General features: G+C 48.1%; 1 protein-coding gene across 2 annotated transcripts in view; it reads left to right on the top strand.

Annotated features, from left to right (window-relative positions):
• DCAF8 (DDB1 and CUL4 associated factor 8) overlaps window positions 1–18,210 on the top strand; it is a 31,189-nt gene that overhangs the window by 2,111 nt on the left and 10,868 nt on the right. For both annotated transcript variants that reach the window (XM_083166490.1, XM_083166489.1), the window contains exons 2-11: window positions 1,332–1,382; window positions 1,520–1,603; window positions 2,888–3,558; window positions 6,554–6,694; window positions 7,320–7,414; window positions 7,501–7,611; window positions 7,822–7,894; window positions 9,317–9,374; window positions 12,295–12,402; window positions 16,083–16,213. In XM_083166490.1, coding sequence (XP_083022616.1) covers window positions 1,555–1,603; window positions 2,888–3,558; window positions 6,554–6,694; window positions 7,320–7,414; window positions 7,501–7,611; window positions 7,822–7,894; window positions 9,317–9,374; window positions 12,295–12,402; window positions 16,083–16,213 — 1,437 coding nt within the window. In that variant the 5' untranslated portion in view covers window positions 1,332–1,382; window positions 1,520–1,554. The remainder of the gene's footprint in view (window positions 1–1,331; window positions 1,383–1,519; window positions 1,604–2,887; window positions 3,559–6,553; window positions 6,695–7,319; window positions 7,415–7,500; window positions 7,612–7,821; window positions 7,895–9,316; window positions 9,375–12,294; window positions 12,403–16,082; window positions 16,214–18,210) is intronic.

Below are 18,210 nucleotides of genomic sequence, written 5' to 3'. Positions count from 1 at the left end.
TACACGCTTATCAGCAACACCAACTGGATGTAGTCTGACCAGTTTAACAAAAAAATATAAAGTTATGTATTTAGAGATTATTAATTGATACTGCCCACCCCAAAACTTGATCATCTATTTCAGTGGTTCCCAAACTGAGGAGCAGATGTATTAAGTCTTAAAAAGAGATGAACGCGATGGTGATAGTGATAAACATCCAGCCAATCAGCTCCTAAATATCATATTACAGGCTGCATTTGGAATGACAGGAGCAACACTGACAGTTAGGAACCGATTGTCTGGATGTTTATCACCCTTTATTTGCTGCCAGAGTCCGTAAATAGTTCACATTTCCTAGGTCACCCAGCAGCTGTACAGGTGTACTCATTACTCAGTGACACATTTCCCAGGTCACCCAGCAGCTGTACAGGTGTACTCATTACTCAGTGACACATTTCCCAGGTCACCCAGCAGGAACACAGGTGCACTCATTACTCAGTGACACATTTCCCAGGTTACCCGGCAGGTGCACAGGTGCACTCATTACTCAGTGACACATTTCCCAGGTCACCCAGCAGCTGCACAGGTGTACTCATTACACACTGACACATTTCCCAGGTCACCCAGCAGCTGCACAGGTGTACTCATTACTCACTGACACATTTCCCAGGTCACCCGGCAGCTCCACAGGTGTACTCATTACACACTGACACATTTCCCAGGTCACCCGGCAGGAGCACTGGTGCACTCATTACTCAGTGACACATTTCCCAGGTCACCCAGCAGGAACACAGGTGCACTCATTACTGACTGAAACATTGCCCAGGTCACCCGGCAGCTCCACAGGTGTACTCATTACTCAATGACACATTTCCCATGTAACCAAGAAGGTGCACTTATTACTCACTGACACATTTCCTTTGTAGCCACTGACACATTAAGAGATCCATAAGAGGAGAATTATTTCACTTGTGAAGGGGGTCGAGAAGACCGAGTTTGGGAACCACTTATCTATTTGCTTCTAATTAACAGGACTGATGTTTTCTAAGGTATCTGGTATAGGGTAGGGTTTGTCTCTTTCTGAGCATGCACTTTTTCTCCTTGGGTGATGCCACAGAGACGGTTCCTTTCCCTCCTGTTTGTTTGCTAATTCTGGATGTCTGCGGGAAATCTGTGCGCAGCTCCTTTACGGTAAAGCTGCATTACATGAATCTGTAGCCGAACCTTGGGGAGATGACACCGTTTACCTATGATAAATCTTATTTTCCATCTCATCATAATTTAGATGTTTGCTATAAGGGGTGTGGACTTGGCCGTATGCGTTCAATCGTCCTCCTCTTTGTGTTTTGCAGGCCTCGTGCGTTGTGTGTTTACATTGGCAACCTCCAAGTAATCTCTCACCGGTGAGTATTCTCTGGCAATGCCCCAGCCCTTATGTGAACTATTTACTTGAGTGAGGCACGAGGCACAAAGTTCTTCAGTCTTTAAGATGGCAGCCTCCGTAAAGGGAACTTTAACACTGATCTCATTTCTCCTTTAGGTCATTTGCAGTTTTGCTGCACAGGAAGTTTTACCATGTCTTTTAGCGGAGAGATGGCTGATGGCAAAACGGATATAACCAATGGTAAGTGTGATGTCTGCATGGGGGTTTAAGTTCGTATTTTTGGGATGTAACCTCCGAATCCGAAGCAGGGAAGTTACTGAAAACAATATAGGGAGAAAGGAGGTCAGTAATGTTCCAACATGAGCTAGAACCATAGAATATAATGGCAGATACTGTAAGAACCATTTGGCCCTTCTAGTCTGCCCTAAACACACACACACACACACACACAATAGGGTTCATTGTATTTTTTTGAGGGAGTTGGCGGTCAGTTAACCTTCCATTTTTGGATTGTGCAAGGAGACCCAGAGGAAATCTGTGCCAATATGGGGAGTCTATACCAACTCCACACAGGGCCATGGATGTGTATTGAACCCATGACCTGTGAGGCAATCCGGCCATACTGATATGTCTAATGGAACGTTATACTGATGAGGGGAGAGGGGCCTGTGTGCTTTCTTCCTGTGCGTGCACCCTCCTCTTTCTCCTGCAGCGCAGGTGGGTAGACTGTGGCATCGTGTATGTACATGAACATGGCGCTGGTGACGTGTTCCCAGTGATTTCTGTAGTAGGCATGCACCTATCTTTGAGGAAAAGGTAATTTTTTGATTTTTAAGCAGAAAACAAAAGATAGAAAAAAAAACCAAACCAAGATGAATGGAATAACAATATCCAAGCTACATAGAGTAGAAAATCTGCAGTAATACATAATCATATAAGCCTAGCCGAATAAACCAGAATAGTGATGAGCTTGGAGAACAGGAGGAAGGACACCACAGGTCAATATAGGGGCTATTTAGACCGGCTCGGAGCAGACCAAATGAGGTCTAATGCTAATGAGGGGATATGTGTGTGTGTGTGTGTGTGTTGTGTGGTGTGTATGTGGGGGTGCGACGGACGGTCCGTTCTGCAGGGCGACGGATTGGGCCTGACCTGTTTGCTAGCTCTGAATCAGATCAGGCCTTAAGTGCAAAATATGGAGTTCATTCTAGCACCCTGCACCTTTCAAAACTGATGCAGTTTCTCTTTCCGACCTGGGGTGTGTCTCTCTCTTTCTCTTTCTCTTTTCTGTTTCTGTTTTGTATCTCAGTGCTGACTTACAGACATCACTGTGCTCGAAGCACCACAGCAGACAGCAACTCCCCAGGCAGGAAAGAGGAACTGCACAGGTTATGAAAGGTGCAGGGTGCTGTAATGGACACTAGTATGTGTAAATAATGGAAGCCATTGAAGTGATGATTGCTTGACTATCCTATATTTCTTTATATTGTGGATCATTCTTAACCCGTATGTTTCCCCTCACAGGTAGTTTCTCCAGCAGCCCCGAGGACATGTCAGGTGCAGAAGAAGGGAAGGAGAATTCCTCCGGCATTGAGGTGGAGGCTTCTGACGCCAGCTTGAGCCTCACCGGCGATGACACCGGTACAAACAGAGCTGAGAGTCGAGACAGTTGCTCGGAGAGCTCTGCGGAGGATAAAGACTCTGACAGTATGGATGATACAGGTCACTATTCTATCAACGATGAGAATCAGGGAAATGACCACTCCAATTCTGAGGATGATGACGATGATGATGAGGAGGAGGAAGATCGACTCCGTAAAAGAGGCCAACGAAAGCGGGCCAATCACGACCAGGACTCTTCCGATGATGAGAAAGCCCTAGAAGACTGGATGGCCTCTGAGAAAACCCCTCTTCCTCAGCCCCGCTGGCGGGCTTTACGGGCCCTCAGGCAGCGGGAGATTGGCGGCAGCGATCGCTTTATATACGACGCCTGTGGGGCGCGAGGATTCGTACAACGCTTCCGCCTCTTGCACGGCTTGGACAGTCACATTGGATGCGTCAACACTCTGCACTTTAACCAGCGGGGCACCTGGCTGGCAAGTGGCAGCGATGACCTCAAGGTGGTGGTTTGGGACTGGGTGAAGCGGAAACCCGTTTTAGAGTTTGAAAGTGGCCACAAAAGCAACGTATTTCAGGTATAGACCTAAACGTTATTACCTCACTCTGTCAAATGGATTTTTATTAACCAGCAGCTACACCCATAATTACGTATCTGGAGATGTTGGGTTGGAGATGGGTATACGTTGGGAGGCTGGTGTATTTCTGAGAGAGAAGGCGAATGGACCAATCATACGCCCCCTTTGCTTCTGTATCCTTGAACTGGTGTTAAATCCTGTTCTCAGTGTGGGCTGCGTATGCCGGTAGTGCGCGCTCTTGCTGTCCCCTCTTCTGCTATTCACTCTCTCTCCTTCAACGGGCAGGCTCCAAGAGATGGCTTAATCTGTACTCCTAAACCAGGCATTGCTAATAGATCCATGCTAACAAGGATCTGATAAATGTTATAGTCCACGAATATCGATATTGCATTGGATGTACTACGTAATGAAAATGGAGGCCTATTGCCATTTCTGTTATCTCATTTTTAGACCTGCATATGTATCACGTGCACCACAGCTCAGCTCAGATGGGGACAATTGTTATACACATAGGTGATATCGCTGGTATATTAATGGGCATGCATCACACATAAATGAGATTTATCGTTGCAGCACAATATAACTGTAAATATTCTCCTGGCAAACTCTAAACTTGTAGTAAAGTATATGTTCTAATACTATGTCCTCAGGACCCCAAACAGCTCATGTTTTCCAGACCTCCTCACAGATTCACAAGTGAGATAACTAATAACTATCTCCACCTCTGGCTCTGTGAGTAATGAGTACACCTGTGCTCCTGACTGGTGAGCTGTCCGTGGTTCTGAGGACTACATGGCCCATACACACTATAAGATTATCTTTCCAATCTGGCTGGTTGGAATGAAAATCTGGAAATTTTTGGAAGCAAATGAAAATTTACCATTTTGGAAAACAGGCAAAAATGGTAATTCAGACAAATTGGTTAAATCTATTTATGCAGGTGACTGCTTTTGTCCATTTTCCAACTTTTGAGAGCAATTGGTTGATTGTAATTTGTTCCCAAGAAATATCCAGCTTTTCATTCCAACCAGCCAGATAATCTTATACTGTGTATGGGTGTGAGAACCTATGCCAGTGGTAGCCAACCCTAGCCCTCGAGAGCTACCAACAGTGCACATTTTACAGACAACCTAGCTGCTGCACTCATTAATCACTGACACATTTTAAAAGATACACAGATTTAGCTAATTAGCTCACTTGTGATTCTGTGAGGAGACCTGCAAAACATGCACTGTTGGTAGCTCTCGAGGACTAGGGTTGGCTACCCCAGACCTATGCTTTATGTAGACACCATTTGCTCTGTATCAACTCAGCAGAAATTGATGTGGGACTTGTATATGGTTTACAGATACTTCTACTAAACCAATTTTATACAGAAGAAATCACAGTTACAATGATACTTGTAGCACAAAAGATTATATGAAATTCTTAAGATTAATTTAAAATGTAATTGGGTTTTATGAGGCCTTGTCAGAACCACGGACAGCTCACCAGTGAGGAGCACAGGTGTACTCATTACTCACAGACTGGGGTTGTCCTCCTGGATTGTGTTCTATTTGCAGCATGGGTGACCCCAGATTACATTGCTTACCTTTTAGCGCAGGGCTCGAAAAAAAAAACCAGATTCTGCTTCCTGGTGACCAGATTTTTTTTGCAAGCCACGGAGGAAGCAGAATCTGGTCAGATCAGTGGCAGCGGTGCCCGATCCCCGTTTCCCCATCCTGTCAGACTAGCACGGCCTGGAGTGCCAGACCCCCCTCCCCCTCCCGTCACACTAACGTCAGCGTGGTGCCCAACCCCCAAACCCTACTCTTATCAAACCAGAGCGGCCTGCGGTGCTCCCCCCCCTCCTGTGAGACCAGTGGCAGTGCAGACTGCGGTCCCCTCCACCCCCCCCTCCTGTGAGACCAGTGGCAGTGCAGACTGCGGTCCCCTCCGCCCCCCCCCTCCTATGAGACCAGTGGCAGTGCAGTCTGCGGGGCCCGACCCCCGTCTCCCCCCTCCTATCAGACCAGCAGCTACCTACTTCTCATACAGGAGCTTAGCCCCTTCCACCCACTGCCAAAAGTCCCCCATCAGGATGTATGGTCTTTCCCCCGGCCCCGCAGCCACACCTCCGCTAGTCTGGGGCACCATTGAGCCCCACCAGTGCCACTGCTTCCAGATGCTGTACGAGAGGGGGACTGTACGGCTTCCAGCAGGCAACCCCTGGCAAAGCGCACAGCCCTTATTTTTATTTGTCTGGCTCCTACAGTATCACCTCTTCCTTTTTTTTTTTTTGCACGTTTTCCAAGTCACCCAACAGGTGCACTCATTACTGACCCATTTCCCAGGTGACCCAGCAGGTGCACAGGTGTACTCAATACTCACAGACCTGTTTCCCAGGTCACCTGACAGGTGCACTTGTTACTCACTGGCACATTTTAAAAGATCCACAGGTGGAGGTAATTATTTTACTTGCGATTCTTCTGTGTGGAGACCTGGAAAACCTGTAAAGTTGGGGTTACTTGAGGACCAGGGTTTGGCACCACTGCTCTATGTTGAAGAGTGAGACCTTTCTATAGACTGTTTTAGCAGCTGCAGATTGGAGTTCTGCGGTAGAATTGTACAGGTGTGTAGGCATAGATTGGATGCAAAATCTTCTACCAGGTCTCCACTAGGATTGTATTAATAGTCTGATCTGGAGTTGGATCAGTGAAGCCTCTGTACTGAGCGTTCCATGGCAGAAGAAGTAGGATATTTTGGCCATACAGAGTTTGGATCTGCAGCATCGGTCAGACTGATGCAGGAAGCAGAGGCAAAGCTGATTCGCACAATGTATCTCTATCTAACTCCATGATCAGCTGCCACTACACTGTAGGAAGCCATTTCTGAGGTTGCCTTTTCCTGAGGTTGCTTGCTCAGTTTTGAGTGGCCGGAATAATTGGTGACAGGTGCGGGCTCTCTCAAATGTAAGATTTGATGTAATAACTTTGTTCCTTTTTTTTTTTTCCAGGCAAAATTCCTGCCGAATAGTGGCGACTCCACGCTGGCCATGTGTGCCCGAGATGGGCAGGTGCGCGTTGCAGAGCTCTCAGCCACTCAGTGCTGCAAGAACACAAAGAGGGTGGCGCAGCACAAAGGAGCTTCCCACAAGGTGTGTGGTTGGGTGTTGTGTCGAGGCGCTTATCTATTCCACGTAAGAATGTGACTTTGTATAATGAAGGGCTTCTACATAGCCTTCATGTACTGCACCTCCTGGTCTGCCGGGGTCTCCGAAGGACCTTATGGTCCACTGTGGTCCTCTCCCCACCATGTAACTCCCTCCCAGGAGACGAGGGTAGCGCAGCACGGGAACCCCCAGGTGTGATTACCAGAGACCGATCAGCTGTTCCTGTATTGGCACCAACGGATTCATTTAATTACTGTCTCTATAGATTATCTGTTGGTTATTGTATGCCAGCCTATAATGCGGTGATCACGATCTAATGCTACAAGGTGCCCTGCCAAGTTACCAATGCTACCTAATATAATAAGGATCCCGTAGTGTTTCCAGCTGACACTAGGTCGGGTCCTGTGGACTAATGACCATAAATAGGGGGATCTTCCTTAGATGTAGATGCACGTGATCCAGCTCCTGGGGTGGCACCAGGTGAAGCAGGATGTAAGGTGGCGTTCTCCTGTACTGGACTGAACGTTACTGTGTACACCCCAGTTAGTTAGGTGTTTGGATACTAGAGACCACGTCCTGGTTCATAGCTCGTTTCCTTTGCCTCTCTCAGCTCGCCCTAGAACCAGACTCCCCATGCACTTTCTTGTCTGCCGGCGAGGATGCTGTTGTCTTCACCATCGACCTACGGCAAGACCGGCCGGCCTCGTGAGTAGAGATCCCCCCCACCCCCAGTGTGTACCTTGCCGCATCCAAAGGTCTTGTTCTAATAAGGGTCTTGCTCCCATATAAAGGCGCCTAGTGGTCACAAAGGAGAAGGAGAAGAAGATCGGATTGTACACCATCTACGTTAATCCAGCCAACACTTACCAGTTTGCTGTGGGAGGACGAGACCAGTTTGTCAGGTACATACATACGTGTGTGTGTCTGTTTCCTATAGGTGTGTCACCTCTTTAGTAACGTACTGTAAGTACCAGTTACTTCGTCAAGTTTCAGGTGCTATGCCATAGGCCTGAAGAGCATGTGGACACGGTTGAAGATAGATGTGTGCTAAACCACAGGTCCCACAGATCATAGATTCCTGGTTTCTACTCTAACAGCTTCTCCTTTCCTAGGATCTACGACCAGCGGAAAATTAATGAGAATGAAAATAACGGCGTCCTGAAAAAGTTCTGCCCTCATCATTTGGTGAGTCCAGATGGGGGTTCTGCAGTTGTTGGAATGAATGTGTCTGCTCCTTAATGCTGTAGTAGTTATCTCTGTAGCTTTACTCCGCACGGTGTGATGGTTGGTCACTGTAACCCAGCATTAAGTGGCTGTATTCTTTATATATGGGACTGTGTACCTCCGGCCAGTCTACATACATCAGAAGGTCCAGATACTACCATGTGAGACCCAAACACCATCCAACAAGACCCCTTCCCACCAAGTACACAATGGTATGCTCCTTGACTTCCCTCTTATGATCGCTGTTACCCTTGTAGAGCTAGTTATCTGTACACGGTGGAAGGGGACATGTTGGATGGTGTGTGCTTGGGAAGCCCAGGAGCGGAGCATTGTGTACCTGGTGGAAGGGGACATGTTGGATGGTGTGTGCTTGGGAAGCCCAGGAGCGGAGCATTGTGTACCTGGTGGAAGGGGACATGTTGGAGGGTGTGTGCGTGGGAAGCCCAGGAGTGGAGCATTGTGTACCTGGTGGAAGGGGACATGTTGGAGGGTGTGTGCATGGGAAGCCCAGGGAGCGGAGCATTGTGTACCTGGTGGAAGGGACATGTTGGAGGGTGTGTGCGTGGGAAGCCCAGGGAGCGGAGCATTGTGTACCTGGTGGAAGGGGACATGTTGGAGGGTGTGTGCGCAGGAAGCCCAGGAGCGGAGCATTGTGTACCTGGTGGAAGGGGACATGTTGGAGGGTGTGTGCGTGGGAAGCCCAGGGAGCGGAGCATTGTGTACCTGGTGGAAGGGGACATGTTGGAGGGTGTGTGCTTGGGAAGCCCAGGAGCGGAGCATTGTGTACCTGGTGGAAGGGGACATGTTGGATGGTGTGTGCTTGGGAAGCCCAGGGAGCGGAGCATTGTGTACCTGGTGGAAGGGGACATGTTGGAGGGTGTGTGCATGGGAAGCCCAGGAGCGGAGCATTGTGTACCTGGTGGAAGGGGACATGTTGGAGGGTGTGTGCTTGGGAAGCCCAGGAGCGGAGCATTGTGTACCTGGTGGAAGGGGACATGTTGGAGGGTGTGTGCATGGGAAGCCCAGGAGCGGAGCATTGTGTACCTGGTGGAAGGGACATGTTGGAGGGTGTGTGCATGGGAAGCCCAGGGAGCGGAGCATTGTGTACCTGGTGGAAGGGACATGTTGGAGGGTGTGTGCACGGGAAGCCCAGGAGCAGAGCATTGTGTACCTGGTGGAAGGGGACATGTTGGAGGGTGTGTGCGTGGGAAGCCCAGGGAGCGGAGCATTGTGTACCTGGTGGAAGGGGATATGTTGGAGGGTGTGTGCGTGGGAAGCCCAGGGAGCGGAGCATTGTGTACCTGGTGGAAGGGGCCATGTTGGATGGTCTGCATAACCTGTGTTCTCTCGCTACATGCAGCTGATCCATGTCTTGTGTTCCAGGTAACGAGTGAGGCAAAGGCAAATATCACATGCCTTGTATACAGTCACGACGGAACAGGTTAGTGCATATCATACGCCCCGTTATAGGTTTGTAGAGCGAAGTAGTATTGTATACACCTCCAATGGAGAATTTTCTAAATCCCTACCAACTTTTTCACATTGTTCTTGTTCCTCCTACCTGCAAATGCTCACAACCAGCACATAGATGTATTAGCTGCATGTCTGTACAGTGATTGCACTGTGATGCACAGTGAGAGAGGATAGGCCAGCACACTGGGGCCCTTATTTTGGTTCACTCGCAAATTCCTTCTCAAATGGACAAAACCATGTGCACTGCAGGGGGGCAGATGTAACTTTGGGTTTGGGTGAGTTCTTTTGTTTCTGTGCAGGGTAAATACTGGCTGCTTTATTTTTACACAGAAATATAGATCTCACTTTAAAGTAAAACCCCACCCAAATCTAACTCTGTCTGCACATGTTACATCTGCCCCACCTGCAGTGCACATGGTTTTGTCCATTTGAGAAGGAATTTGCGAGTGAACCAAAATAAGGGCCTTGGTGTGGTGTATAGCGGTGGCCTGAAGGTCGGTATCCAAATGTTCAGTATCCAGACTGTCAGTACTCCGACAGGGGGTGAGTGCATCGAAGCCCCATGTGGGATCGCTAGACGTTCTATTCTCCTTCTATGGCAGGGCTGGGCAACACCGGCCCTCCAGATGTTAATGAACTACACATCCCAGGATGCTTTGCATTAGTTTTGCTACGTTGGCATGGTGAAACTGATGCAAGGCATGCTGGGATGTGTAGTTCATTAACATCTGGAGGGCTGGTGTTGCCCAGCCCTGCTTTATGGGGTCATGGACCCCCATGAGGGAGAATAGCGCCTGTTCGTGGGGATCCCGACTGTTGGGAGGTCATCAGGTATCCCAGCACACTGATGCTAGAAGACACCCACCTCCTGTACAATATAATGCAGGTCTCTGCTACACTTATAAGCATCAGTTATACTCTGCTGCTTGGAGAACAATGCTCCTTAAAACCTAAGACAAAATACAAGCAGACGAATAATCTTTTTAATATTCCTGTTTTTCTAAAAAAAAAACTGGTCCCCCCCCTCATTGCAAATACTGCTCCTGTTTGGCCTCTCTCCTGTTCCTCTGCTTGCAATCTGTGACATACACACAGCAGAACGGGTGTCGTGGGTTCTTTAGCAAAACAAGCCCTTTTCTGTGCACGCTGTCTGAGAGTTGATCTCTGGGTAATTCACGCTGAATGCCAATTGCCATGCAAATACTGTTCATCTGCTGGTAAATGTGTCACCCTGCGTGAAGCATCCTCTGTTACTGGGAGCAATGCTTTAACCCTGACTGCACCATGCAGATATTTCTTCCCTGCAGGTTTCTCTACCTGACCAGGGGCAATAACTGGGTCTATTCATTTTTACAAAAGAAGGTGACCAATAACATCTTGACCTTTTTAGAAATGAAGTATCTGTGTCATTCATTACTTACCTTTTAGTCCTGATGTGACCCAGTGCCCCGATGCTAAATATGGTGACATAAATTCATCAAGCTCTGAAAATGCTGCGTTTTTCGGAGGACCTATGTCATCTCCAAGCTGAGATACAGGGTCCTTACTGGTGCCTCTGCCTACTGGGGTCCCTACGCAGGACACCGGTCTTTATGTATTGCATGCGGCAGCCCAGTTCACACACTAGCACTGACATGTCGGACGTTCCAGCGTGAAGGTTCATTGCTTTGGTAGTAGGGATTGATAGGGATCCTGAGGCCACCTTCTTTTCAGTTCAGGTGTTTTTTCAATGGAGCAATGTAGAATTGCTGTGGTGTTTTTGTCTCTCAGCAGGGCGAGTACTACTTTAGCACGCCACTCTCCAGTGCTTACTGACTAGACCTCTAATATAGATACCCCATAGGGTAACTGATATACAGAAGACCAGAGCAGGTTTCATTATCAATGTGTTCTCAGTCAGAGGACCACACAGCCAATAAGATGGTAATATATACACTGCCAGATTGGGATGCCTACAGTTATTGCTTGTGTCCACACTTTGGGTGCATGGTGATTTTTGTCCTGAAGGTCTGCCCTGTGTCACTGCAGCTGGTTTACAGAAGTACGCACCTACGTGCCCATAACCGCGGCAAAAACAGGTGGACTTGGTAACTTTATTGTGGCTGTTTAGCTCAAACTGGGAAAATATGGGTATTTGAAAGAGTTATAATTATATATACTGCAGCGCTACCTACCCAGTATACACTGTTTGTAGTCAACCTGGTCCAGTACAGACCCACAAATGTCCAGTGCCAGTAGCTCGAGAGGTCTGATTAGACTCCTAACCAGCACGCTTACAGACGTTACTGACTGGAAGAGGATGAATGGGTGAATGCTTTGCCCCCTTCAGAATGCCTGGCATCCATAGTCCACTGTAGATCTGACCTACAATGGAAAGTACCAATCCCAGACAGCAGCAGCTTCTCTCACATCTTTTGAAAACCGTTTCCCATTCACATGTGATACAGATCAAACCCGCTAAAAATTTGAGGAGAATTTTAAACACGGCTTATTGAATAGCTCTGGGAAAGTGGGCAGGGTTATTCAATTAGCCATAGATTTCCTGAGGTGAGTTGCAGGAATATCGCCCACAGTAACGGCATCGTACCCGTGCCATTTACTGCAACTAAATTGCATTTTTAAGGGGCAGGAACCTGCATCTGCCAACCTAAGTGTGGACAGCGATGCAGATAAATGAATCTGACGCATTTCGTTTCCCCTCCTTTGTCCGCAACAAATATCGCCGCTGTGTGTGCCATCATGGTAGCCATATACTTACAGTGCAGTATCCAATATTTGCTCCACAATACTAATTCGGTTCTGCTAGGCGGAATCTAGACTGCTGCTATTTAGTTATGATGAGTCTCAAGTCTGTCTCTTTAATGAACGATGTCTCTCTATTCTCTCAGAGCTCCTAGCCAGCTACAATGATGAAGATATCTACTTGTTCAATTCCTCCCACAGCGACGGAGCGGAGTACGTCAAGCGATATAAAGGGCATAGAAATAACGCCACAGGTAAGGGCGGTATCCTGTTTGTGTGCTAAATACAGTTGGGTACTTGTGTATTATCACGGCGCCCACTAAGCTATGTGCTTACTGGGCTATTCTGCGTAGGAATATCACAGCGCTTCGCATCTCGTGTGCCATTGTAAGTGCCGATGCGATTTTCCTATGCAATTTATTCAGTGCTCTTTTATTTATATTGTATAGGGTGTATAATGCCATTAGGTATGCAATAATGACATACAATGAGGTTTTAGGCACCTCCCCCCCCCCCCCCCCCCCCCACACTATCCACGCCACCCCGAAGCGTGGTGAGCGCAGTGGACCGTGTCCTCCGACCTTTTCATACCCCCACTATCCACGTTGGAGTGGAGTTTATTTCATATAGTGTGGCGAGCCTGAAGCGTGGCGAGTGGACGCGGAATACATGTAAAGTAATCCGCATCCCCTCGCTACACTCGCCACGCTTCGGGCTCGTGTACAGGTGCAATGCAATGCAATGCGGTGCAATGCGATTTCCCAGGGGCTAAGAGAGCAGTGAATAAATTACATAGGAAAATCGCATCGCACGGCCGTTACAATGGCCCATGCGATGCGATTTTCCTACGGTGCCGTACGTAAGAAACTTGGGCGCCGTGATAATACACAAGTACCTACAGTTGTAATTAATGTGTTCAGAACCAGCTGCTGGATGTGTGTAGGCACTGGTGTATGTGATCATTAGCGTTCCCCTTTGCATGACTGTCTCATCCAGGTGTGATTATGTGTGCAGTATGCACCGACTGGATAAAATACACATTTCTCCTGGTTTAAAGTTTCCAGTGCATTGAGCCGTTTTTCCAGCAGGAGGCACTGTGGTGCCGTTTCTATAGTTCCCATTCCATGCTCTGCAGACCATTGTAGGTGTCACGTTAACCCTTCCCCTGCCATAGTCTACAGCCGATGTTTGCAGCACTTTTGCTGCCTCATATATCCTATTTTTTTTTTTTTTTCTATCCGATGCGCTGCTCCACCCAGTGCAGTGACCTAAATCATGTATAGGGGCGTACGCACATATGGACCCTCTCCCAAAGAAGAAAGGACCCAATTACTCCCCTGACCCCTCTCAACCAAAAGGCTCAAGAGGGGAAAATAGGGCGAGTGGGTCCTCCTCACTGAAGCTTGGTGAGACCCTCAGTAGGCTTCCCTCCACCTTGCGGCTCGGGGTCACCCTCAGGCCCGCAGAGAGAGCTTTGGCACATGGAGAGCGGGTAGCCCATAAGGTCTTACAGACAGCCCAATAACGTGACTAAAGTAACTGAAAAACATGAAAAATAAATAAATAAAGGGACCCCAGCCAGAAGGCCAGGTTAGGGGTTTGAAAAATTGTCTCCTGCCCCAGCCAAAAGGCCCAGGGCAAGGGCATGCTGTGCTAGCTTAAAGGGAAAGTTCATAGCTTGCAGCAGGGCCCTCCTACCTCCAAGTCTGTCTGTTGTTACCCAGTTTGTTTTATCACTGTCTACTATTGTAAAGCGTAATGGAATCTGCTGCGCTATATTAGACACTGTAACGGAATCTGCTGCGCTATATAAGACGCTGTAACGGAATCTGCTGTGCTATATAAGACGCTGTAACGGAATCTGCTGCGCTATATAAGACGCTGTAACGGAATCTGCTGTGCTATATAAGACGCTGTAACGGAATCTGCTGCGCTATATAAGACGCTGTAACGGAATCTGCTGCGCTATATAAGTCACTGTACGGAATCTGCTGCGCTATATAAGACACTGTAACGGAAGCTGCTGCGCTATATAAGGCGCTGTAACGGAAGCTGCTGCGCTATATAAGGCGCTGTAACGGAATCTGCTGCGCTATATAAGGCGCTGTAACGGAATCTGCTGCGCTATATAAGGCGCTGTAACGGAATCTGCTGCGCTATATAAGGCGCTGTAACTGAATCTGCTGCGCTATATAAGGCGCTGTAACGGAATCTGCTGCGCTGTATAAGGCGCTGTAACGGAATCTGCTGCGCTATATAAGGCGCTGTAACGGAATCTGCTGCGCTATATAAGGCGCTGTAACGGAATCTGCTGCGCTATATAAGGCGCTGTAAATAAATAAAATAATAGTGCTAGTGCACAGACACCAGTGAGTTTCCCCAGAGGTGCGCTACACCTCGAGCTCTAAGCAGCCGGCCAATCGGCATCCGACCAAGTGTTTCTCTGCTCCTACCTAGGGTGTTTTCCAACCCCTGGCCTGGGAGTGGATACTCCAATGGCCTTTTCATTGACTCCCTTGAGGGTTGCGGCCCCCTTGGAAGAGCAAGCTACAAACCTCTGGAATGGGAGCAATCTACTCAGTCCCAGCGTTTCCCTGCTCTTTGGGAATGGATACTAGACCGGGCTTTTCGCTCTCTCTCATCCTTTAGTGGCTACAAACCCCGTCAAGAGAGCCACCTACTGGGCCCAGTGTTTCTCCCCTCCCCTTACCAGTGGGGGGAAGTAGAGGAGGAATATCTTCGTTCCCTCTTTCTGCTTCCCCTGGCAGGGTGAATTTACTCAGCCAGACCGTTCACCGCTCCCAGGCATGAGGGATCCCATACCCTCCGCCCAGTTACTAGGTCAGTGATCGCTAACCTTGAAACGCCAGCTGTTGTTGAACTACACATCCCAGCATGCCATGCCAGGATGTGTAGTTCAACAACAGCTGGCATGTCAAGGTTAGCCATCACTGTACTAGGTCAAGCCTTCCTCTGTTCCTCTGCCAGGGGTCAGGCTGCAGCCACTGATAAGAGCAGGCACTACACTTCAGAGGAGTTAATTCCTTTTGTGAGTGTTTGTGTGTCTTGTTCTCTTGCTGCTGCCAATCTGCATTCTCATTAGGGCTGTGTGTCTGGAAGTCTGTGAGAGCTCATTAAATATTTCCAGCTATGTGATTCTTTCGTTATGCTGTTATATGCTAATACGTAACGTTCCCGTCTTTAACTCCTTTGCAGGCTTTGTAGACAAACAGCCATAAGCAACTGCCCGGCACCACAGGTTCCAGCACACCTTCCTGCATTGAATGCTGGGACATGTAGTTCCATAGTCCTTATCGAACCACAGACTGTTCTGTATAGAAGAGCTAGCGGGCTTTGATTTAGGTGCATAGGTCAAGCAAAAGCCACAGGTGGCACAGACCTTTTGTTGCCCCCCTCTGAAGGTTGTGATGAGCCCCGATTTTCCAGCACGGTGTGTGGGGGGGGGGAGGGAGAATCGGGGCTCATAACAACCTTCAGGCTCATCGCAACCTTGCTTTGAAAAACAAATTCAAAAATGTGCTTTGAATTGTTTTTAAACCAGTGAAGTACAACGATATTGTTCCCATAAAGAGCACATTTTGGAACCTCAGGTGTTGGAACCTTAATCCTTATTTTCCCAGAACCATATGCCGTATGCCCTCCATCACACACAGGATATGTAGGAATAGGTTTGAATAACTGTGTCCCCTTATTAGAGACTCCTAAGGATGGGTGGGCTGGAGACTATGTACAATTGGGAAACTTGCAGTAATTGTGCAGCTTCGTTTGTTGTGCACTTGACCAGATTCCCCTCTTGCTCCCGGTGTCCTGGCCAGTCCGTGTCTCCGGTGTGGATCCTTCTCTGCCGCTCAGATGATGGAAGCGTTACTGCCCGGGGTCTGATTGCATCTGACCGACACCATTTGTATTTCAGTGAAAGGAGTGAACTTCTACGGGCCGAAGAGTGAGTTTGTGGTGAGCGGCAGCGACTGCGGCCACATATTCCTATGGGACAAATCCTCCTGTCAGATTGTCCAGTTTATGGATGGCGACAAGGGTGGCGTGGTGAGTAGGATACGTCATTTAATGTTTCATTGGTGGAAAAGTATTGTCTTAGTAGTTGTATATGTACGTTATAAATATCGATCATATACAATGATCAGTTGATGATCACATGGTTTATTGCTGCCTTACGTTGTATTCTGGAAGTCTGCCACCACAGCAGGGAGGGGGGGGGGCGTGCATCTATTCCCCTCCCGGATAGTGCATCGTAATCACATTGACACATTGTCACGAGATTGCTCTGGTGTGATCATGTCACATGGGACACCTGTATATCTACAGAGGACTGAGCCTGTATACAATCTGCTACAATGCAGCAGCCGTGTACAGAATCAGGCGCACACAGACAATGCCACATTACTGAGCGCAGTATCGGGAAGCGGTTATTGTGATGCCTGGCCACAATACACCATGAGCCATGCGGTGTAGTATAAGGACACATCTGTTGTGTGGAGCAATGTAAGAGGTGAGTACTCCTTTACGCAGTAGTTGTGGCATAATTAGTTTATGGATGATTAATATAAAGTAGGGACATAAACCCAGACCACTAATGTTTGCACCATCGATGAGAGGAAAGGTAATTCCCTGGCAGGGGAGACTATATGAACCCCCAAATATCCGGCATTGTGTGAGCGCTTGGTTCCCGGAACATTGACTGAATGACCCATTCGGTTCCATTGACACCCAGGGGAAGATCTAGCAGTAAACTGAGAACCTTCCTGTTACCAATAGGATTTTTGTAGGGTTGTGAAACGGTTAAGATCATTTCTGAGCCTTTGCACCGCTGTGTAATGGGTGAGAAATGGGCACCTACCTGGTAATTTCATTTACCCAAAGTGTAACCTTATGCGGGCACATCCTGGTATTGTCGTCCACCGAGGACAATAATTCACTAATAACCTCATTCCGAGCATGGACAGTGTAATAAAGCCCCAGCAACGTTCCGCGCTTCTGTGTTTAGCCCTCGGGGAGGGATTGCTCGGTGCGTTCAGACAGCCCTAGAATTCTCACTTAGTCAACTTTAAAAAGATTTTCGCTGTTCTGCCTCCTGGGCTCAGTATCTGGTACATTGTTATTTCTCTGGATTATCTGCTAGCGTTGCCTCCAAACTGCTCATTTATTTGATTAATCGATAGAAACTGCGCTACCTAGAGATAAGCATCCGCTGTACAGGGCAAGTTGGGCCCCTAGCTTATAAGAGCTAAAGGTCCCCATAGCAGTCATGCAGATTGCTTCCCCAGCCGGTGTGACTCACAGGCTCCGGTGCAATGTGCAATGGACCGTGCATCACATCGGCCCTCCTGTCATTCGCCTGCAGTTTAGCCTGTTTTCCTGCGATTGATCGCTGCAATTGCAGGAAATGAGCCCACATTGCAGGGGAATTGCCCTAGGACAGTGGTGGCTTACCATGACACTCCAGCTGTTGTACTACACATCCCAGCATGCACTGCTATGGTTTTACCATTTGACCATGCTAAAACTGGAATGTGTCGTTCAACAGCTGGCGTGTCATGGTTAGCCATTACTGGGAATGGGTCATAGGATCGACATCACTAAGGCCGAAATGCATTGGGTCGACCACTGAATGTCGATATGGGGTTAGGTCGACACATGCATTATGTTGACATGGGCTAGGTCGACATGGGGTTTTTCAAAAATGTTATCCCGAATGTTGACAGTCAATATGGACACTATAAAAGTGCACCGCGTCCCCTCGCATGGCTCGGCGCACTGTTTTATTCTCCCACCACACCCTAGTGGATGGTAGGACATGAAATCCCGCCTGTCGGTTCAAAAAACCTATGAAAACCCCACGTCCAGTGACCGTATCTCGTATGGGGGACTTAAGGCTAAAAATGGGAATAATAAATAGATTGCATGAAAATGTGTATAAGGAAACCTGTAATATACCACTGTTACCTCATCCGCCTAGTATGCCTGGTGTGAGTGCATGGCGGCATAGCATCATTGCACAGGTGCGTGTCTTATTCCCAATTACA

Source organism: Crinia signifera, chromosome 12, assembly GCF_055691185.1.
Source record: "Crinia signifera chromosome 12, ASM5569118v1, whole genome shotgun sequence".
Taxonomy (NCBI): Eukaryota; Metazoa; Chordata; class Amphibia; order Anura; family Myobatrachidae; genus Crinia; species Crinia signifera.
This window is presented reverse-complemented; position numbering and strand designations above follow the sequence as displayed.